The 24797-nt window shown below is 38.2% G+C and overlaps 1 protein-coding gene across 1 annotated transcript in view; it reads right to left on the reverse strand.

Annotated features, from left to right (window-relative positions):
• SCFD2 (sec1 family domain containing 2) overlaps window positions 1-24797 on the reverse strand; it is a 435166-nt gene that overhangs the window by 221608 nt on the left and 188761 nt on the right. The window contains exon 5 of the mRNA XM_012441117.3: window positions 12462-12711. Coding sequence (XP_012296540.2) covers window positions 12462-12711 — 250 coding nt within the window. The remainder of the gene's footprint in view (window positions 1-12461; window positions 12712-24797) is intronic.

The following is a 24797-nucleotide window of genomic DNA, read 5'->3' on the forward strand; positions in this document are numbered from 1 at the left end:
TCATTTCTCTAACTTATATTGCAAGACATGTTTCTATCCCCCCATTTCCACCCTATCCTAGCCTGCTGGCCAGACATGAATCATTTTCTGCAGAAACAGAAAGCAAGATTTGCAAATACTTAAACATTGAGTTTAAACAACATAAGTCTAAGCAAAGGGCAAAAAGATGAGGCTGTGTACATATAGAGCTTTCTAACTTTCAGACTTGGTTTTTAAATGTTTTGGGTTTGGCCAAGGAAATGGGAAGAGAGACAGAATGTGTGGCTAGGTGATCATGAGATCATGGAAATCCACAGTGGGCACTATCCAGTGCCAGGGAGAGCTGAGGGAGCAGCCGAACCAGTGCCCTAAGGGTTACCTCGCTGCTAACATCAGGCAGGGGGGCCACTGACAAACATCGCTTTCAAGTAGCCAGTTGTGTGTCTATAAGAAGTGACGCCACCGATGCCCAAAATGCTACTAAGACCCAAAACCTCAACTGATCCCCTCCAAGAACACAACTCTCACCCCATTCAATGACCTACGACCTTGTCTAAGTGCTCCAGAAGAAAGGGCAAGGTCCTGGGTAGCTCAAACGGGATGATGTCTCAAAGGAAAGCCATTCCTCATGTTGATCAAGGGAGCTCCAGACAGAACACATTGCTACAATTCCAGACAGATCTTCAGACAGGCCTCCTCAGCTTTCTGATTCAGTAGGTCTAGGGTAGGACCTATAAAGCTGTATTTTTAACCTTCTCAGGTGATTCTGGCTTGCAGAATGGTGCTTGGAAACCACTCTGTCTAGAGGAGAATAAAACTGGATTTTCACAGGTACCTCTCTGGTAACAACAGTCCCATACTAGGAAGCAAGAGTCCAAAGGCTTTGTGTACCCTAGTGATGAGTCTATAGAAATCAAATATTTGGGGGCAGGGCTTTTCCTATTGAAGGATCCAATATATTGCTTTCCTGCTTTATACTATGAGACCAGTAAGATAGGTCATCCCACAGGATGGCTTGGTGCTGTATCTGGTCATTTTTGGTGTAGAATAAATATTAATTCCTGTTAGTGTTGTTTGGCATACTTATGAACATACGACCAAGTATTTGAGAAACAGAAGCCAAATCTTTCTCTTATATAGGCAAACTAACAGTGTCTGATAACCAAACTTCACATGGTTGGGCCAGAGAAAGCTGAGGGTCAACCTATAAAATTTTCTTCTGAAAAAAGAAGTATAAGAAAGTAGGTTCATCTTAACTCTGCATAGGTTAAGTGTCCTTCTCTTGTGAAGTTATTATAAAAGATAATATTTCAGTTCCAAATATGTAGGTGTGAAAGAAATTGAGACTCAATTCTAGACGAACAAAGTGGTTTAGGGGAAGAATAACTAGATTCACTGTCAAGAAGGTGATATATTGTTATGATATTTCACTTGTCAGGATTAGAGGAAAAAGTCCATGATAGTGCAAGCAAAGTTTTATAAATAAAGGTTTTCTAGAAAATACCGATCATTATCAAATACTTCCCTCACTAGCTAACATCCCAGAACAGTGTCTAGACCCCAAAAGTTCAGCTATCAATTTAGCCTCCACTGAGTTTAAACCAAATCAGAAGAGAAAAGTGAAGAGCATCATAAACATGTCAAAACACAATATTTATTCCTTCCTTTATTCAGCACCACCATTTTCAGATGGGAGCTAGAAATGCAAAGGTGGAGAACACAGGCACCGCCCTCAAGGAACTTAATTAATAGAAGAGAGAACAAACAACAATAATAACTGTATTCAGCAATCCCATGAGGTAGGTACTATTATATCCCCATCTCAGAGATGGAGTAACAGAAGTCAAGAGAGATTAAGTGATTTGCTCAAGATCACCTAGGGAGAAGGCACACAGGTGTACAAATTTCAGGTCTATGTGGCAATACAAATATAAGCCATAGGATTTGCACAAATCAATACTGAGGCATAGGGTCATTTTGAGCTGGGATGGTTAGGGAAGGAATAATAAATGAAGTGACATATGAGTTGCATCTTAAAGAATGAGTGAGAGTGTTATAGGTAAAAATGGGGAGCAGGGAATTTATTTTAGGCATAGGAAATGGTATTAAAATATAGTACAGTTGGAAAATAACTTATGATAGAAATGGACTAAAATTATTTAAATCCTGAGGACAGAATACAGAAGGGATCTTCTTCTTCCAGCATATTACAACATGTCAGATAAGAAGATCATTTCAGTTATAATAAGAGTAACACACCATTTATCTTGACCTAAAGCTTTTCTTATTCTTATTCTCCTTTACTAGCATTTTGAAATTTTCCCACTTATCCCAGTCAATATAAATTTATCAGATATTCTCCTGTATGTAGGAAAAAAGGCCGCAAATGCTCAGACAAGCCAGTCAGCTTCCTCTGACGAGTAGCTAAACTCAGAAGCTGGAACACACGCTCATGTTTCTGTCAATGGACACACATACCTGATGGCAGGGCCCAGAGTTCGTCTACGCAGGCAAACAGATACTTGGGGCTGGGAGCAAATACACTCTTGCCACTTCATATTAAACATTATATATTCTTAGTTTCTCCATTATGATGAAAGACCACCCAATAGGACGCTGTAATTCAGGACTGCCAATTTCATGACTGACTGGCAGGGTTTAAGGCCTGATCACTAAAGGGAGGAGGCAGATATCGTGCAAATAGAAGTTGTTTTAGAAAATGTTTTGGGAGTGATGGTTTCATCCAGCTTGGGAAGGGTTTAGGAGTGCATCCAGAAAGGACTACAGAAGCTGGCTGAGGAGAGATGTGTCAAGGAACGTTCGCATAGAGGCTGCAGCTGGATAATACTGACAGGTGCTTCTTCCATGAAGGATGAAGGAAAGCGAACCAGGCTGAGGGGGTTCAAGGGAAAACCAGAGAGACTAAGCTAAAACGAAGGGATATCTGTGGCATCATTGAGAGACACTTTCCCCTTAAAAGTAAGCTCCATGGCAACGCACACCTTGCCTGCTCTACTACTGACCCTTTGCCAGTACCACCTTACGTGCACAGTTGTTCTACCATAATAATCGGTTGAAAGGAGAGAAAGAAGGTAAAAGAACAGCCACTTTTGCCACTTTAAAATGGCAGATTGTGTTAAGTTACATCACACTGTTTTTTGTTTGTTTGTTTGTTTGTTTGTTTGAGACAGAGTCTTGCTCTGTCACCCAGGCTGGAGTGCAGTGGCGTGATCTCGGCTCACTGCAACCTCCGCCTCCTGGGTTCAAGTAATTCTCTTGCCTCAGCTTCCTAAGTGGCTGGGGTTACAGGCATGTGCCACCATACCAAGATAATTTCTGTATTTTTGGTGAAGATATGGTTTTGCCATGTTGGCCAGGCTGGCCTCCAACTCCTGGCCTCAAGTGATCTGCCCACCTCAGCCTCCCAAAGTGCTAGTATCGCAGGTGTGAACCACCGCACCCATCCTCAAACCTGTTTTTAAATGATGGTGTACACATGGAATTTACCTTCCTTCATACAACTGGTACCTTGTAGGTCCCTCACACGTGGGACAAATAATTTGCCCACCTAACTATAGAGTACAAGCTGTGTGGATGAGCCATGCCTGCAGGGAAAGCAGGATCCCCAAGAATCACCTTCTTGGCAGAAAGCATTCCTCTTTCTTCCTGAATTCCTCCCAAAAAATTGTTTGGCCTGTTTTACTCCCATAATAATCAGGTTGTAAAGAACTTTCAGAAGATCAGAGGATTAAAAGATGGGTTTAAAAAAACCATTTTGCATTCCATTTGTTGGCTGAATGGAGTGTTCAGTACCTGACCAGGAAAAAAAGATGAAGAGACAAAAGGAAAAAAGAGAAAAGCAATAAAGATGAAAAAAATCTGAAGAAATAGAGAAAGAAACAGCTAATTTAACACCAAACTCCAGAATTTAAAAATCTGGTCATGTAAAAATATTAAAACACAAAGCGACAGTTCCACCAACAGCTGACATGATTTGTTTTCATTTCATGAAATATTTTCTTACCTATATTTCAAACAATGAGATTTAAAAACTCTCATTCAAAACTCACAGTTTCCTTTGATGTTCCATTTCCTTCTTCAACCAAACCTTCTATTCTCTAAAGATAAGTTCATCTGGTAAACTTGCAACATATTTGCCCTGTTAGGCAGTGTCGGAGGAAACTCTGAAGCACAATCAGCTTCTTATTCCTTCATTCATGCAATAAATATTTATTAAGAGTCTTCTATGTGCCCCAGAGCACAACTGGTGCTTGAGATACAATGTTGAGCAAAACTCATAGGGTTTATGATGCTGGAGGGAAGGCAGACACTAATCAAAGTAACACACAAATATGTAACAAACTGTGCTCACTTTATAACACACAATGGGGTTGGGAGGCATTGAGCTGGTCCAGAGGGTCAGAGAAGGCTGACCTCAGGCATTGTCGTCTGAGCTGAGCTCAGAAAAGGTTAGCTGGGCTGGGCTGGGGAATCATTTGGAGAGAACTGCTCTTGCAAAAACTTAAGAGTCTTAGGCAGTAAAATACATTCAAGGAACTGCAAGGCCTGTATCTGGGACAAAGGAAATGAAAGAAGAAAATGGCCTCCAGAGTAAGAAACTGGCCATGGAAAAATGACCTGCTGCTGCTCTGAAAAGTCCAGTGTGGAGGGTGTGTCACTTTGGTCCCGACACAGACGACATGGTGGGTGTAGCACACTATTTGGTAACTGTTTCTACCTCCTCCCTACCCTGGAGAGTAATAACCCAGATTCTTTTTTTTTGTTAGCCCAATCATGTGCATTTTTGCTATTCTGTTATTTTAAGCAAAATACTGATTTTTTCACCACCGAAGTGCAAAACAAGAACCATGTCCTAAAAAACAAAGCCAATACAAAATCCAATATATGCATGTCCCCAGAATTGTTTTCACTTGTTGAATCTGACATTAAAATAAATTTAGACATAAATTGGCTCAAGAAAGAATTGTAAAGATAATATCAATAAGGAAGTAATTAAGAATTTGATAGTTTGATTTTTATTTGCACATACTCCATCAAAATATTCCAACAAATATATCCTGATGGCTTTTGTTCTGTTCTAAATTCTGTGTATAGCTGACCTGATACATAACAGCTTCAACACTTCCATTCTAATATCTGGAAGGGCTGCTGCTCTGAAATGCTATCATCACCCCAAAGTCAAAAGCCATTAAATGTTCATTTCTAAAATAAAAGGCATGTATTCATCTCAAATGATGTCATTTTGTCTGGGCTTCTGCGTTTCCAAGGAGAACAACTTGAAATAATCAAGAATATAATGTGCAGACTCCCAAGGTGACCAGTTATAAGATATAGCATGTGCATGTTTTCTGAGTTCTCTCAGAGAGCTGCAAGGTTAGGAAGGGAGGAAGGGTGAAGGGGAATGGTAAGCAAGAGACTAAAGTTTAAAAAAATAATAAAGATACAATTACAAAATAAATTGGTGCCTTGAAATCTGCTTCTGGGAACAAAATTTAAAGCATTCTACATTTTAAAAATATATGAAAATATGTGCTTCACTTCTTATCCATGAAAGAGATGGCCAAAATACTATGAACAATAACTACAGTGTTATTGTTTACATAGTGCACTGTTTCTGTGTTTTTGCAGAAAGGCTGTGCGTTCCCAGTTAGGATGTATCCAATCACATTTTAACTATGAAGAACACTTTTGGCCAAAGATTGAATTCTTTGCAAGGTGGTGATTTGTATGGAAAAGAACCCTCAAATTCTACATCACTATGTGAAAAGAACAGTACAGATATCACTGTTTTTCTTAACTACCACAACACAAATAAGGAAATAAAGAGTTTAGTCATTTTACGGTATAATTTGGCTTTAAAAGAGCTTCAAAAATTAAAACCCTAAAGCATTTTGCATGTTGGGAAATGTAAATTGCTAATGAACCCTGCACCACACCAGTTTCCTCTGCCAGTTGGCTCTCTGTCGGGTTGGCAACAACTCAAGAGCCGGGCAGGAAAGTTCAGGCGTATATCTTGGGTTTAAAAAAAAAAGAAAAGAAAAAAACGGAGAAAGGGGCTTGATTTTATAAACACTTCAGTGAAAATTATCATTCCATTTGGGACCAATTCAGTCCAGGTGCTAAGGACAGAATAAACAGGCAGCACATGAAGGCAGAAAATGTCAGGCTTCTATGGGAATTACATTCCTGGTTACATTTAAAACTAACTTTTAAAATACAAATCAGTATCAGCATGGTTGCACACATACATTCTCCTTCTGGCTTTAAAAGTGCTAATCTTCCATTCTCACATCATAAAATAAGGTAAGTCAAAGCCTAGAGCCTGTTGCATCTCTTTTATATTTTTTCTGCTGCAATTTTAGGCAGAAATGGTTGTACCTAAATGTTTTTCCTCCCATTCAAGATCTTAATGAACCTCATTTTGAAAGTAGAGGATCCTTTTTACATTCTGATTAAGGGTAAATTTACTTTTATGCAATAATGTCTCCTAGAATGTTGGACATAAATTCAGCACCAACATTTTCAACAACTTCCTTTCCAATGTTAGTTTTAATATCTTTATGTTGACAATATATCCATGCCTTCTTTATTCTAGGCACTATGACCTCAATACACCAACTGCAAAAGACATGTAAAACAAAATGCCACCTGATACCTTCACCTAGAAAGCATATATGAGATCAGACTTTCTATTTACCAATAGACTTTGTGCCAAATATATATCAAAATACTAACAGTGGTTTTCTCTGGGTAGTTGGTTTATAAATTATTTTAAATTTTATTCTGTGTTTATCGAAGAGCAAAAGATCACACTAAAAACCCTGACTTCACCACTATATAATATATCCATGTAACAAAATTAAACTTGTATCCCATAAATTTATAAAAATTTTTAAAAAGAACTAAAAGATCTTTGTATTCTAAACTGAAAAGTATGACTTCTGTAATCAGGAAAAATCCAGTTGTAAATAATACATTGTAAAAGAAATTATAAACATAAAGGGAGATGTAAATTTCATTCACATAACAATCCCTGCCCTTCTAAAGCTTATATTTACAGAACTGTATATAATTACACAGCCACACATGATAGGCACAGTTACCACTACTTGAGAGTAGAAAGGCAATCATATGGTGAAAGTAGCTAAGAGTTCTAAGAATTATTTTAGTCAATAGTTGCTCTGAAGCTGTTTTTAAGACACTAGAGAAAATTCCATACAATTATTGTTAGGCATACAAAAATCTTGAAGCAATTGTTCAGGTGTCAGTGACATTTTCATCTATTTATAAGTAAAATATTAAATTTACTGTGAGAGAAGACAAGATACCACTGTTTTTAGAATATAGATACATAAACCTGGTTTATTAATGAATGTTCTTATGGTAGACATATCTAGTTTTTGTATATTGGTATGCTTTCCTTTGTGAAATCACTCCAACTCTCAATCTAAGTGGCAATTGTGGGACCGCCAATCGCAGTACTAATACACTGACCATTTCTTCAAATCCCTTCCTCCGCCTCCCCTCACCCTCTACACACACAGTTATGGCCACATGACTTGGTTTGGCCAAAGAGTACCCCAACCCTCTGGCAAGTGACTGAAGGTCAATCAGCTTCCTTTCCTGGGACTGAGCTATAACCTCTGGAAGAAAAAAACCCTCTTTTTTCATGGGTTGCTATTCTAGAATGACATAAACCAAAAGTGGCTGGGGGTGGTGAGGGGTTACACAGAGGCAATTGTGATAGGAAAGGATGAGGCCAACAACTAAAAGGAAGAAAATCTTAGAAGATGCAGAGAATACTGATCACACTGTTGGGCTCCTCCCCCAACTCTCCTAAATATGGCTCTATCTCTGGACTTCTCATTTAGGCAAATGCAAAAGGCAAACACCAACCAGAAAAACATATTAGGTTTAGAATATCATGTTTAAAGACATGGGCTGCAGATCTAGAATATATGGGCTCAATTCCGGGCTCTATTGTTTATCTGTTGGGTGATGATAGCACACTCAAATTTTTAGTATACAAAAAGGGCTACTCTCTTGATCCTATCAACAGTTAAGATGGTAACGCAGGGTGGCCAATCATGTTCCCAAAAGATGCAATCCTGAACTCCCTAATCCTGAATGTTGAAATCCTAAAAGATCAGAATCCCTAAAGCTAAAACCCTAAAAATTGCAATCCTAAAAGATCAAAATCCTAAAAATATAATTCTGTAAAAATTTTTTAAAAATCTTTAAAGATATTTACATTTTTAAAAGGTGATTTATTTGAGAAACAACATGACAGAACACTCCATAAGCCACTTTACACAATAAAACAGGCAACATTAATATATATTTTTATAAGCATAAACACTCAGGTACATTAATGACAGTCACGGGAATAAAATAGTTAAGATGAGAAGAACTGTATTTATAGAGAAAAAGAGTCAGAAAGGGAAATATATAAACACATATGTCCTCTAGATGGTAATCATTTACACCCAGCTTTATATAAATGCATTCATCTGAATTTAAAATGATAAACAACCTATGCCTTTTAACAAGATTGATCAAAAACCATGATGGCTGAGAGAGGAAAAAAACCAAAAACGCAACGAGTCACCACCCACAAGAGCCAAGATTTCAAGAAATTCTGTCTTTCACAAGTGCAGATGTACAAAAAGGACACCTCTTCATTAATCAAGGAAGTTTCAATGTTTTTATATACATGCACAATGCTTACACACAAAGTCAATGTTGTGATAATGTACTTTTATTGAGTCAAGTTTACAAAAAAAAAAATTATTAAATGAGTTAGAACTCTTTGAAAGTCTCCACACAATTCATACCTCCAATTTATACTGGATTTTGGTAATATGGCTCAGGCTGAGGAAGCCTCAGGACTCTGGGGATCAGAGGTGTAAGTTCTGGAGTCTAAAGTCCAGCAAGCCTGGAGTTCTGTTGTCCAAGGCAGCAAAAGAAAAGTCTGTCCCAGCTCTCAGAGAGAGACCAGTTTGCCTTCTGTACTACTATAGTTCTATCCTGGCACGGAAGGGCAGATCTTCTCCACCTAATCAACTCAGGCTCACACTAATTTCCTCTGGAAACACCTTCACAGACACACCCAAAATAATGTCTCACCAGATTTCTAGGTATTCTTTAATACAATCAAGTTGACAACTAAAATTAAGTCCACAAGTCCATACCTTGTCAACTCAGCAACCATGCACATCTTCTTAAACCATACTTAATTTCCAAATCAAGACAATAATAAGATAATAGTTCCACCAAATATGATGCAACTATTCTGTTTGTAATTTTCGGGATTTTAGATATTAGGAACTTAGGCTTTAGGGATTTTGATCTTTCAGATATCAAATTCAAAACTGGTGTTCAGAAATGTGTCTTTCAGGATTATCCAAACCTGTAAAACTAAAGTACTATATAAAAAGTTGAATTGTTATTCAATTTTTAATCAATTGCTTATTTTCAATAATTCTTTTTAACCAAATTTTCATCAACCACAAAATGTGCACGAGGCATAAAATAAATTTTGCCACTCAGTAACGAGAAAGCCAAAACTCTATGTTGGAATAACATGAGTGCAATACCTTGTGCCAATTTGCCAACAGCAAACTGTAGGCAAGTTCACTGTAAAAGTCAGGCTAACCTAGTTTCACCACACACAAAGCACATTTGGAAAGCAATTCAAATTCTTCCAATATGTACTGGAATATCCTTTCCTACTCTACAAGACTGAGTCAGAGTCACCACTGTCCCAACACCACGCTATTACTTTTTATCCTGAGATGTAAATCAATAATCATTTCAGCAGCTAACTGAAAACATAAACCCTTCTTTTTAGGACATTTGGTTTCTTGACATGCTTAGTAAGGGGTATGTCTATAATGGCCAAGTAAAAGTCTATCTCCAGAAATAAAGTCCTTTTGGTCTTCACAAAGGCTGAAAAATGTGTGTATGTTCTAGTGGAAAGTTCACATATGTCAAATTTAAGTAACACATCTTCTTTACCCCATTTAAAGTGTATATCCAAAGTTAATCCAGGCAGCAATGTGTACTTAGCAAACTAAAAATTTAAAAATACACTAAAATTTCCACATATTCTTATTTTTAATCTTTAATCTGAATTTACAAATTTTCCTAATATTAGTATGAATGCACAGAAGTATTTTAAAAGCAAGAAAATGTAATATCCTAAGCAACCATAAATAGAGAAACTAATTAAAAAATGAAGTGCTTGGCCAATGAACACCTTGAGTGAATATCAAATGAATATTCTTACAGCATGATTTCAGTTCCAAAAGTACCATAGCAACATATGAATGTGAAGAAAAGCTATCCAAATAACCTTGGCTAAAATATGTCCTCTTGTTACCTGTTTCCGAAATTATGCTTCTTAGGAATAACTTTTAATTAAATTCTCCTAACATTCAAATTTACCTTGAATCCTAGCACTCTTCCAAGCATTATATAAATCACATTAAAACTTTCTAAACTGATATTTATCTATGGCCAAACAAACACAGAATCACATATAGTGTTATACTTAATGAAATGGCAACAAATTCCACAAGTTTTTCTGAAATGGATTTTAAGTTGGCAAACAGGTTTTATGCTAAGCAAGAAAATGTTTCATTTCTGTGGAAACTTCATTCAATTTCCATCTTGTCAGAGTTTCATTTTCTATAACCAGTCAAAAGAAAGGTCAGCAGTATGCACAAAGTGAAGTTCACATACATGGGAGACTAATGTTTATAGCTGCACAGCCTGCTCCTGAGAAGTCTGGACACTCTTCCCAGAGAGGCCCAGCAGAGGACAAGAGGAAAAGATGGAGGATAAACTGTCTCAGCTGCAGCCTCCTTAATGGAGAGGTCTTCATACACCTAAACACTCACACATACCACACATACCACACACACACACACACACACACACACACACACATGCACACACACCACCAAATGAACGGAAATTTGGTACATTTTTTAAGTACTCATGTTTTACATAGAACTTCTAATAACTTCTTACTTTCAGATAGACATAGGCTCAATCCATACTCATGGAAATTAGCTTTACATAAAATATCAACAATAATATTGAATTTGATACAAAATAACATGATTGCCTTCATGAGTTATATTGTAGTTATTACTGGAAGTGAAAACAGTTAGATTTTATAACGTTCAATTATATTTCCCTAAAATTAGCAGAACCTACTTTACTGGGATATTTAGGTATTATTCTGGATAATACCAATTAATTCAAATTCAAAATAAAATAAAAGAAGTCAAAATATAAGGCTGGGCATGATGGTTCACACTTGTAATCTCAGCATTTTGGGAGGCCAAAGACAGAGGACTGCTTGAGCTCAGGAGTTTGAGACCAGCCTGAAGAACATAGTGAGACCCTGTCTCTACGTAATTTAAAAAAATACATACACACACACACACACACACACACACACACACACCCCATGTTATATATATGTGTATATATGTTATAGGTGTGTGTATATAAGTATATATATGTCATATATACACACACATGTGTGTGTGCCTGTGTGTATATATATACAGATATAGATATTCACTGGAAATTAGAATTTATATATATTTATATATGAATGTATTAAAAAAAGAATAAAATAACAATATATTTATATAAATATATAACATATATTTATATATGGAATGAATATATACATATATTACACTACTCCTGAAAACGGCAATTTCCAATCCTATAATATTGTGTAACATCTCAAAGAAACAGTTTTAAAGTTTGAAACGACAATCTCACAGAGAATATATCAACAGAAACTCTTTGAATAGGATGTATCACATTTTTTTTCCTTACAGATAATATGCTCTGTATTTTGCTACTTTAACGAGGTCTTGGCTCTAAGGAATATTAATTCTGACAAGCAATTAGGAGGGAGGTCATGTCACTACCATGCCATTGCAGAAAAATAGTGCAGTAGAAACTTCTAATCCTATAGGCCAGGGGTCCCCAACCCAGGCTGCAGACAGGTAGGGTCTGTGGCCTGTTAGGAACAGGGCTGCGCAGCAGGAGGTGAGCAGTGGGCGAGCAAGCATTACCACCTGAGCTCCGCCTCCTGTCAGATCAGTGGCAGCATTAGATTCTCATACGAGTGTGAAGCCTACTGTGAACTGCACATGTAAGGGATCTAGGTTGCATGCTCCTTATGAGACTCTAACTAATGACCGATGATCTGAAGCAGAACAGTTTCATCATGAAACCATGCACCTCCACCCCAATCCCCCAACTGCCACCTTTGGTGCCCAAAATGTTGGAGATCATTGCCATAGGCTGGCTGGCATCCCTCAGGCCTCATGAAATTCCATACAACTCCGATGAAGACGATTACCTCCTCTTCCCAAAACAGTGTTTATTTTTAAACCTATTTTGTGTATCAGTGATGTTTGGACACTCACCTGTGATTTTTTGCAGCAAAGGTGATAATTCAGATTCCTCACAGAAGACCTGAGCCAATGCTTTCTTGACTTTTTCTTCTGCTTCACCCAGGTCTTTGTCTGCTGTGAGTTCTTCAGTGACAGAATAAATATATACGAGAAGGATCAGCAGTTCCTCAGGGCTGTAGTCCTCATTGGTTCTCTGGGTAACAGGCTTAATCATGGGCAACAGCTGATTTAACACCACAGACATTGCTGACTCCCCAATGCTCTGAAATAAAAAGTAAAATGAATATATGTCAGTCTTCTACAAAGACATAATTTATGCACCATATCAGTCTAAAGATACCTTGCACATAAGTCTATATATGATATTTACTGACTACATCATTTTTTTTTTTTTTTTTTTTTGAGACAGAGTCTTGCTCTGTGGCCAGGCTGGAGTGCAGTGGTGTGATCTTGGCTCACTGCAACCTCCCCCTCCTGGGTTCAAGCGATTCTCCTGCCTCAGCCTCCCAAGTAGCTGGGACTACAGGCATGCACCGCTCAGTTAATTTTTTGTATTTTCAGTAGAGATAAGGTTTCACCATGTTGGCCAAGATGGTCTCGATCTCCTGACATTGTGATCTGCCTGCTTTAACTTCCTGCTTTAGCTTCCCAAAGTGCTAGAATTACAGGTGTGAACCACTGTGCTCACCCCGCATTGCTTTTTATTTGTGTGTTTCCTGTCCTGAAGAGAATACTACAAGACGTTTGGCATTCGAGTTTTTGTTTTGAAAGTCCTAATTTGTAAAATGGCTAGTCAAGTTGTAGGTTCCATTATATCATCTTAATATTGCTTAAACAAATAGAGTCCATTAATTTTAAAGAAAAAAATGTAAGTACTTCAGATACTTTTATATTTTAAAGAAAAACTATATTTGTAAGATGATATCAAATAAATTTTAAGGAAAAATAGTATATATGTAAGATAATATTATTTAACAACAACAACAAAAAAATGGCAGCATCTATATCCAAATGAAAGCTGATACTACTTCAAAGGAATCACCTCAGATTTTGCAGCATATTCTTTTTAATAGTCTCTATATCAGCAAATATTAGCTAGAATACTTCGTATAACAATAAAAAGTCAATTTCTGCTGGTAGCGGTGGCTCACGCCTATAATCCCAGCACTTTGGGAGGCCGAGGCGGGTGGATCACGAGGTCAAGAGATTGAGACCATCCTGGTCAACATGGTGAAACACCGTCTCTACTAAAAATACAAAAATTAGCTGGGCATGGTGGCACACGCCTGTAGTCTCAGCTACTCGGGAGGCTGAGGCAGGAGAATTGCCTGAACCCAGGAGACAGAGGTTGCGGTGAGCTGAGATCACGCCATTGCACGCCAGCCTGGGTGACAAGAGCGAAACTCTGTCTCAAAAAAAAAAAAAAAAGTCAATTTCTGCTAAATCTGGCAAATAAAATATGGAATCAAACTGTGTAATGTCACTTAGGATTCAAAATTTCTTTGAGTGAGTCAGTAGGTAACTCACATTAATTTTTTTTTTTTAATTGCCTTTAGCTCTTTCACAACTTCTTGAGTCATACTTAGCAGAGAACTTCAAAATTCTTTGAATGTGGTAATAGCACTGTATTACTGGAGTAAGTGTGTAAGTTCCCAGAAACTATACATATTTCTACCATAAATTCTGAGATTTTTGGTGAATACAGAAATCATCTTAAATAATATGATTTAATTCCTCTTAAAACATAAAATAACCCTATAAGCTAACTCTACAATTTGTATTTATATTCAAATCATGGGTCAAATTAACACAACTTGCAACTTACATTATTCATTCAGAAGCATTCATTGAGCACCTACTATGTTCTAGGTACTAGTCTAGGAATACAGCAGTGAACAAAACAAATTCCCTGCTTTCATAGAGTTTACATTCTAGTTAGAGGAAACAACTAAAAAACAAAAGAAGCAAAACACAAACAGCAGTCCACCCTTATCCACAGTTTTGCTTTCCATGGTTTCACTTACCTGGGTCCAAAAATATTACATACAATACGTTATTTTGAGAGAGAGAAAGAGAGAGTGAGAGTTCACATTCCCATAACTTTTATTATAGTATATTATTCTAACTGTTCTAATTTTTATTAGTTATTGTTAGTCTCTTATTGTGCCTCTTATTATGACAAATTAAACTTTATCATAGCTATGTAAAAAAAAAACATAGTATATATAGGATTCAGGACTATGCATAGTTTCAGGCGTCGACTGGTGGTCTTGGGTCTTGGAATGTATCCCATGCAGATCAGCAGGGACTACTGTAGGATATTAGAGTGGTAAGTGCTATGAAGAAAAATAAAGCAGGAAAGGAAACTCACTTTAGGATGTGTGCCTGTGTGTGTGAATGTGCACTAGATTACATAGGAAAAGCCATGTTAAAAGGAAATATTAGAATAAAGAAATACCAATAGAAACTCTTCCTCTTTTTGAAGGGAAAGTTAACAGCAAACAGCTCAATGTTGCTCTGTGCTGAAATGATTACCCAAAATGAGCTTTTCTAGTCAAGTCATCTCCACACCTGGGAAAATTTGGACAGATCATCTCAAGGTGAAGGTTCACAATCATATTTCATATACAAAAAACAGGTGTTACCATTTATTTCCACTAAAAATCCTGGATGTTCACAATGTACTATACAAAAATAAAATGCTCAGTCCTTGGAATGAACAAAGTAAAAATGGAAAAGAACAGAACGGAGATTTTACTGTCACATGGTGGACAAGACACAGTTTACCAAGTGTAAACACACGCATGCTTGCAAAGGATCAGGGAACCAAAAGTTTTGAAGACACCCTAGGACTTCCCCATAGCTTCAGGAGTCTCTTTAGAGCAGGAGTGTCTAAACTTTTGGCTTCCCTAGGCCACACTGGAAGAAGAATAACTATCTTGAGCCACACATAAAATACATAACCACTAACGAAAGCTGACAAGCTAAAAAAAAAAAATTGCAAGACAATTTCATAATGTTTTAAGAGATTTTATGAATTCTTGTTGGGCTGCTGCATTCAAAGCCATCCTGGACCACGTGCAGCCCATGGACCGCGGGTTGGACAAACTTGCTCTAGAGGAACCCTCAAGTGTTTCTTTGCTTTATAAGCTGCCAAAAGTAATTTAAAAGAAAAGAGCCCTGTGGTTGGCCTGTTAAAAGAAGGTCATGAAGACTGCAGCTTTCATTTTTGCTGTTTGTTTACTCTATCACGAACTCCTTGGATGACAATAAACAGATTCCTTCATTGCTTTATGTCCCATTTCCAGACACCAGGTGTACACATAAAACATCTATCCTATAGGAGCCCTCTGGGTCTCTCCCCAGAGCAAATGGATTTTCTAAAATATAGTTATAAAAAGTTTATATAGTTATAAAACAGAATAGAATAATCACCACGATCATTTGTAAAGATTCATTCACTAACATCTGGCTTTCAGAGCTTCATTTTCAAGTCATTGGTCTATAATATGTGCTAGAGAATAAAATTCCTCATTAGTGATACCCTATCAGAATTCTGTTGTACATACCCATTTCTAAAATTACATTCTAAATCCGTTTAATGCATCCCAAGAATTCAATAACTGAACTGAATACAAAGTCAGGAATACTGACCAGTCATAAGAACCAGGGGAGATGACGGAAATAAAGAGATTCTATTTCAAAAAAGCTAGATTCCAACCCTGATTGTTCCTCTAACTCCTTAACTTCTCAGGATCTCTTCTTTCTAAAATGACATGATCTGACCAGAGGCTGGCTGGGCAATAAGTCATGTTATGCCCAGATCTCCATTTTTCCTTCCTCCCACACTGCCTTTAAAAAAAAAAAAAAACTTTACCATTGTTGTGAAGGCAGCAATTCATACTCTCACTGCTGGATACTTAGCAAAACATAAATGCCCAAAAAAGGCCAAAAAAGGCCAGGTGTGGTGGCTCACACCTATAATTCCAGTGCTTTGGGAGGCCAATAAGGGAGGATCACTTGAGGCCAGGAGTTTGAGACCAGCCTGGGCAAAATAGCAAGACTCCTGTCTCTACATAAAATAAAAAATTAGCTGAGCATGGTGGCATGTGCCTGAAGTCCCAGCTACTCAAGAGGCTGAGGTAGAAGGATCGCTTGAACTCAGAAGTTTGGGGCTGCAGTGAGCTATGATTGTGCCACTGCACTCTAGCCTGGACAACAGAGCAAGACCCTGTCTCTATAAAAAAAATTTTTTAATGCTCAAAAGAGAAAAGCTTTATTGTGGATACAGACGGACAAATCCAGAAATAATTGCAGACATGCATGTAACATGGGCTGGCATGCACCCATGTATTTCCTACTCTGTCCACTGTGAAGTAGTGCTGCCTCAGTAACAATGAGCACACCCAGCGGCCAGATCTTACTTTCTGATATCATTCTCCAATAAAAGGAACCAGGAAGCCTTAGAGAAATGATTCTAGGGATGGAGAAGGGAAAATTCAAGATGAGTCTGAAAGATCTTTTCAAAAAGTAATAAAGTGGAAACAAACCAAAATGATAACCACATGTCAAAAGGATACACAAGCCAAATGTAAGACTTCCCAGTGACCAAAGCTGGAACAAGGTGAACCACAAAATAAATAAAGTAGTATTTGATTTTAACCCAAAGTACACAATAAATACATATCAGTCCATATGGATATAAATGAGTGATTGGATTAATAAATATAAATGTAGGAGAAGAGACAAATCTTCCTTTAGGATTTCCAAATAACCCACTTAGATACTTCTACCTTCAGGAGATGGAGCTGAATTCTCCCTATCCCTTGAATATGGGCTGCATGTAGTGACCCGCTTCTAAAAAATAGAGTATTTTTGGAAGGGAGAGTGAAGGAGTATCTTTACCTTAGCATAATCAATGATAAAACATATTACTCTCATGTCCCTAAGATGACACCATCTTCCCTAATGTGATTTGATGAGAACGGTACTTCATCTTTTCAGTATTCTTCCCCCAAAACTCATAACCGTGACAAAAACATCAGACAAATTCCCACTGAACAACATTCTACAAAATGCCTGGTCAGTACTCCTCAAAACTATGAAGATCATGAATAAGAAGGAGAGACCCAAAAACTGTCACATGCCAGTTGAAACTAAAAAAAAATCTAACTACTAAATGCAATTGTCATATCCTGGATGGGCTCTTCGGATAGAAAAAGGACTTTAGGGGAATATTAATGAAATCTGAATCATGTCTGGAGTTTATAGTTAATGTACCCATGTTAGTTTCTTATATTTGATAAATGCACCACAGTAATACAAGATTCTAACAATAAGGTGAAGAATATATAGAAATTCTCTGTACTATCTTGGGAACTTTTCTGTAATCTAAAGCTATTCTAAAATAAAATGTTTATAGGGAAGGTAAAGGAGGGAGAAGGAGGAAAAGAAGAAAGGGAGGGGAAGGAGGACAGGGATGAGAAATAAAGACTTCGTGGTCAGGCAGAATTCCTCACAACCAGAGCCGTCTGCCAAAGTAAGGGACTGACCCAGGAAGCAGTGAACTCTCCATCAATGGCAAAGAGAGTCAGGGTGGTCATCTGCCCAAGATGAAGCAAAGAGAACCCTGCGCCACTTTGGCTTGGGAGGTAAACTAGACTAGACCCTCCTAGTGCTATCCATAAAAGCATGGTTCCAAACTGAATGTTTATACATTGTCTGCTCTTCTCTATTCTTAGAATGGAACTTTAATAATAGGGAAGGAAAAAAAAAGGGATGATTCCATAGATTGAAAACTTTTTAAAGGCAGAAGAAATAATTTCAAGAAGATTAATAATAAGGATATGGGAATAAGATAATATGCTTGGGTTTCAATCCAGGCTGTACCATTTACTAGCTGTATGACCTTGGGCAAATTATTTAACTTCTCCAAGTTTCAATTTCCTTATCTGCAAAATGGAAACAATATCATAAATGCCTGAATATTAGGCAATCTTGTATCACAGCCATCCACGTGCATAACGTTGGGACAACTGCTTAAACTACTTTGTGGTTTCAAATGATGTAATCCCTACGACAGGGTAGTCTTTGTAAAGACTCAAATATAAGGTAATGCACTATTTTCTGAGGGCTAATTTGGGGAAAGTACTTTACCTGATTTAGGAATATATAATCATAGCTTTTGCTTCATCAGATTGTTCTCAAGATTTAACATTAGAAGTGAATCACACAGTACAGTGCCTGGCACACAGACTCCAGTATACAAACTATTACTACCGCGACTCCCACCTACTACCCCGTAGGCCCCTTTCTTACTCAGTAGAACTGATTAAGATGGTTGGAAAGAGAATTAGACTGTCTAAGAAGAGGAAGTTAGTAGTCTCAAAGGAGGGAGGGGCAGCCTACAAACACTGGGTTTGAAATCACATCTTGGAACTTAATTGCAACAGTCAGTGAAAGGTTAAAGGCAATATAAACATTATTAAACACTGTCATTTAAAAAGAACACGCACAGCAGACCAAATCCAAGGCCAAAAGAAGAAAGGCTTCTTTACAAAGTACTGAGATTAAGTTTCTCATTTGTTTTGATATAAATGGGCTTACTAGTAGGAGGCAGAAAACTGAAGCTGTGTCTAGAGTGACAAAACCTTTTGTTTATCTGAAGTCTGGGGCTCCTGTTATTCTTGAGTGAGACCTCAGTAACTCTGCAAAAAAAAAAAAAAAGGCCCTCTGTAAAATATGTGTTTTCTTTAGAGAAGTTGACCTTTTTGGGTGAATTAAAATGCCACTGCAAAGTCAGAGTTTGTCTGTATACTGGCTACCTTGGCAGGCATGAAGAGCAAACAGGCTTTATTCCAAGTGGCTGCAGAGCAGGCCAGGCTGTCTGTACACCTGCTCTTCTGTGGTCAACAACCTGAAGGCACTCAGTAAAACTCCAAATCATGCTAAGCTGCTGCTGGAGAACCCATCTCTGCAACTCATTGTGTTAGTCCATTTGTGTTGCTATGAAGGAATGCCTGAGGCTTGGTACTTTAAAAAGAAAAGAGGTTTATTTGGCTCATGGTTCTGCAGCCTGTACAAGCATGGTGCTCGCATCCGCTTGGCTTCTGGTAAGGCCCCAGGAATCTTCTATCATAAAGGAAGGCAAAGGGGATGCTCAGCACATCACATGATGAGAGAGAGCAAGAGAGAAGTGGGGAGGTACCACACTGTTTTTAAATAACCAGATCTTCTGTGAACTTAGAGCAAGAACTCACTTGTTACCATGAAGAGGGCACCAAGCCATTCATGAGGGATCTACTCCAATAACCCAAATGTCTCCCACCAGGCCCCACCTCCAACACTGGGGATCACATTTCATTATTTTTTAGTCATTTTTTACAAACCAAACATTACTAAAATTTTGTTCATCAGAAGTAATTAATAAGGGGTAAAAATAAATCCAGTCTCCAATATACACAAAGAACTTCAAAAAATCAGTACAAATTATACCGAAGATTGAGACTTCATGAAAGAGGATATCCAAATACCATTAGGCACATACACATGCACTCAGCATCATTAGTCAACAGAAAAATGCAAGCTAAATTCACAGTAAATCCACATCACACCAACTGGAATGGCTAAGCGGAAAAAAGAATTAAAAAGGAACCTTCCAATATCAAATGTAAGCAAGAATGTGAAGCCACTAAACCTCTCATACATTGCTACAAGGAGTGAATACTGGCATAAATGCTATTAAAACCTGTTTTGTGACATCTACCAACTGAACACAAGGATTTCCGATGAAGCAGAAACTTTATTCTTTGGTATAGGGGATCACATTTCAACATGAGATTTGGAGGGGGCAAATATCCAAATGTCATTCCATCCATGGCCTCCTCAAATCTCATGTCCTTCTCACAATAAAAAAATACAGTCAACCCTTCCCAATAGTTCCCCAAGGTCTTGACTCATTCCAGCATCAACTCAAAAGTCCAAAGTCTCATCATAGACTCTAAGTTCCTTTCACCTATGAGCCTGAAATATCAGAACAAGTTATTTACTTCCAAGATACAATGGTGGCATAGAAATTGGGTAGATGTTCCCATTTCAAAAGGGAGGAATCAGCCAAAAAAAAGGGGCAATAGACCTCACACAAGTCTGAAACCCAGTAGGGCAGACATTAAACCTTAATGCTCCAAAACAAAGATCTTTGACTCCATGTCTCACGTCCTGAGCATACTGGTGTGAGAAGTAGGCTCCCAAGGCCTTACAGCCCTGCCAGAGGTAGTGTCTGTAGCTCTTCCAGGCTCAGGATGCAAGCTGCAAATGGCTCAGTCATTCTGGGGTCTGGAGGATGGTGGCCTCCTTCCCACAGAGCTTATCTCGAGAGTGTCCCAGTGTGGAATCTGTGTGTGGACACCAACCTCACATTTTTCCTCCATACTGCCTCTGTAGAGTCTCTCTGCAGGGCTCCACATTTTCAACAGGTTTCTGGCTGGGCATCCAGCCTTTCCAATACATCTTCTGAAATCTAGGTGGAAGCTACCAAGCCTGCTTCACACATGCATTCTATGTGCCTACGGGTTTAACACCATGTGAAACCTGTTAGGGCCTAAGGATTGTGCCCTCCAGAGAAGTAACCAGAGTAGTGTCTGGGGCCCTTTGAGCCACAATTGGAGCTGGAGTGGCTGGGGTCCTGGGAGCAGTGTCCTGGGGCTGCATAGGGCAGCAAGGCCTCAGATCTGGCCCCTGAAACTATTCTTTCCTCCTATACCTCTGGGCCTGTAATGGGAGGGGCTGCGTAGGAGATTTCTGAAATGCTTTCAGGGCTATTTTCTCTCTGTATTGGATATTAGCACTTGGATCCCTTTTAGTTATGTAAAATCTCCCTAGTAAGTTGTTGCTCCAGTCTGCTTGTATTCCTCTCTTGAAAATGTTCTTTCCATCTCTACTATGTGGCCAGGTTGTGACTTTTCCAAATTTTTATTCTTTACTTCCCTTTTAAATATAAATTCCAACTTTAAGTCATTTCTTTGCTCCTATATCTGGTCATAGGTTGTTAGTAGCAGCCACATCACATCATGAATGCTTTGCTGCTTAGAAATTTGTTCTGCTAGAAACTATAAGTCATCTTGCATAACATGAGTGACCATTACTCCAATTCTCAATAACTTTCTCATTTCCATCTGAGACTTCATCAGCCTGGGTCATCACTGTCCATATTTCTATCAGCATTTTGGTCACAACTATTGAACCACTTTCTAACAAGCTCCAAACTCTCCCTCATCTTCCTCTTTTCTTCTGAGCTCTCCAAAGTCTTCCAGCTTCTGCCCATTCCCAAGTTCCAAATACACTTCCACATTCTTGAGTATTTTTATAGCAACACCTCATTCCTGGTATCAATTTTCTGTGTTAGTCTGTTTGTGTTGCTATAAAGGAATATCTGAGGCTGGGTAATTTATAAAGAAAAGAGGTTAATTTGGCTCACCATTCTGCAGGCTGTGCAAGCAGGGCACAAGCATCTGCTCAGCTTCTGTTAAGGTCGCAGGAAGCTTTACAATCATGGTAGAAGGCAAAGAGTGAGCTGGTATATTATATGGTGAAAAAGAATGGAGGTCAGGGGAGCAGAGCAGATGACATGCTCTTTTTAACAACCAGAACTCAGATAAATGCTAAGCAAGAACTCACTCACCACTGTGAGGAGGGCACCTAGCAGTCAAGAGGGATCGGTCCCCATGACCCAAACATCTCCCACCAGGCCCTATCTCCAACATTGAGAATCACATTTCAACATGAGATTTGGAGGAGACAAATATCCAAACTATCATCCTCCAAACCTCAGCCTAAGCCATGGTGTGTGCAGGCACATAGGATGTTGCCAGTGGGAGCCTGACAGAGTGCCCGAGGCTCTTCTGCTCAAAACATCACTTGCCATCACTACAAGTCCTACTGCAAGTGTTCAAATTCTCACAATTAAAGTTACTCTGTTTCTTTGGGAAATGGGCTTTTCATATGTCCTAGACAAAGTGCCAAAGGATAACTTAGCATGTGTAAGAATCATTCATTGATGCATTCATGCATCAACAAATGCATGAACAAATATTTATTGTGTGCATGCTATATTTCAGATGCTACTATACTCTGGGCACATGAAAACAAAGCAAGACACAAGATTCAAGGAGTTTACAGGTGAGTAGGGATAGGAGTAAAGAGTTGTGACAATGTAGTAAATAAATTCTTTAGTAGAAGTATTTATTCTCTTTGGAAACAGTTAAGGAACACCTAAATCCTGGAAGAGGTATACCTCAACTGAGTCTTAAACAGTCAGCATCTAATATCAGGAAGGAGCAAAGCTTTGAGACATGAATAATAGAATAGGATGTTTCATTCCTTCAACAAATATTTAATGTACATTTACTAAGACTGTATGGTAAGCAGAATACTGGCATCCCAAAGGAGCCTACATCCTAGTCCCTGGAATCTGTGACTGTGGTACTCTATATGCCAAAAGGGACTTGGCAGATGTGTTGAAGGTTGCAGATCCTTTGAATTCTTTACCACTAGGCTATGTACTCACAGTTGAATTTTGCAAAAGTCAGTTTCACTTAAGAGCTCTTGGTATGGCTGGGCATGGTGGCTCACACCTGTAATCCCAGAACTTTGGAAGGCTGAGGCAGGCAGATCATGAGGTCAGGAGTTCGAGACCAGCCTAGCTAAGAGAGCAGCCTAGCCAATATGGTGAAACCCTGTGTCTACTAAAAATACAAAAATTAGCCAGGCGTGGTGGTGGGTGCCTGTAATTCCAGCTACTTGGGAGGCTGAAGCAGGAGAATTGCTTGAACCTGGGAGGCGGAGGTTGCAGTGAGCTGAAGATTGCACCATTGCACTCCAGCCTGGGCAACAGAGTGAGATTCCAATTAAAAAAAAAAAAAGAGCTATTGATAAAGTGGTCAAAATTATCAATCTTATGGACTTTCAGTCCTAAATGTTTAATATTGTGCATGACAAAATGGGAATATGTATGAAGCACTTCTGCTATATACTAAGGACAATGGTTATCTCTAGAAAAAGCATTTGTGTAATTGTTTGAGTTGTGTACTGAAGTAATTACTTCTTTCATGCAACAGCATTGTTACTTGAAAGAATGACAGAGAAGTTACAATTTGTAAGACTTGGCTATTTGGCACACATTTTCTCCAAAATGAACAAAATGAGCCTGTTCCTTCAAGGAAAACAACTGACATACTTACTGTCAATGTCAAAATTCTGGCAAAAAATCGAATTCTGAAAAACTTATATATGCCACTGCCAGATGATCTATTCTTTAAAACTTTTCTGATGAGATCAGTGGTGACATTAAATGTGAGTTTTTTGAATTGCATAATAAAATATGTCAACATTTGGAACATCTGTATAATTTGGTGAATCAATGTTTTCCAAATGACCAATGCATGATGTAAGAATATCAAGCACAGGCAAAAGATTCATCCTAAATACAAGGTAGACCACTGAATTTTAATGTAAAAGGGTACAAATAGCTCATTGATAGGGTTTCCAATGACACATTACAACTTACCTTCAAGAAATCACTACTTATAGAATTTAGGTACAGTATCAAAAAAGGATACCCACAAACATATAAAAAAGCTGTAACGATATTGCTTTTTTATATTTTCCAACTATATGTCTGCATGAGCCTTGATATTTTTCATATTTTTCAACCAAAACAATACATAGCAGCCTACTGAATGAGGAAGCAAACATAAGAATCCAACTGTTTTCTACTCAGTAAAACAGTAAAAATATTTTCAAAAATACAAACAAATGTCATTCTCATGTATGTTTTTGTTTTGAAAATGTGGTTACTCTTCATAAAATATTTTATATCATGAAGCAAATACTGTTTATGGGAGTGTAAATTAGTTCAACCATTGTGGAAGACAGTGTGGCGATTCCTCAAGGACCTAGAAATAGAAATTCCATTTGACCCAGCAATCCCATTAGTGGGTATATGTCCAAAGGATTATAAATCGTTCTATTATAAGGACACATGCACACGAATGTTCATTGCGGCACTGTTTACAATAGCAAAGACATGGAACCAACCCAAATGCCCATCGATGATAGACTGGACAAGGAAAATGTGGCACATATACACAATGGAATACTGTGCAGCCATAAAAAACGATGAGTTTGTGTCCTTTGTAGGGACATGGATGAACCTGGAAACCATCATTCTCAGCAAACTGACACAAGAACAGAAAATCAAACACCGCATATTCTCACTCATAGGCGGATGCTGAACAATGAGAACACATGGACACAGGGAGGGGAGCATCACACACTGGTGTCTGTCGGGGG

This window comes from Aotus nancymaae, unplaced genomic scaffold, assembly GCF_030222135.1.
Source record: "Aotus nancymaae isolate 86718 unplaced genomic scaffold, 86718_ANA_hifiasm-v0.15.2.pri h1tg000006l, whole genome shotgun sequence".
In the NCBI taxonomy this organism is placed as follows: domain Eukaryota; kingdom Metazoa; phylum Chordata; class Mammalia; order Primates; family Aotidae; genus Aotus; species Aotus nancymaae.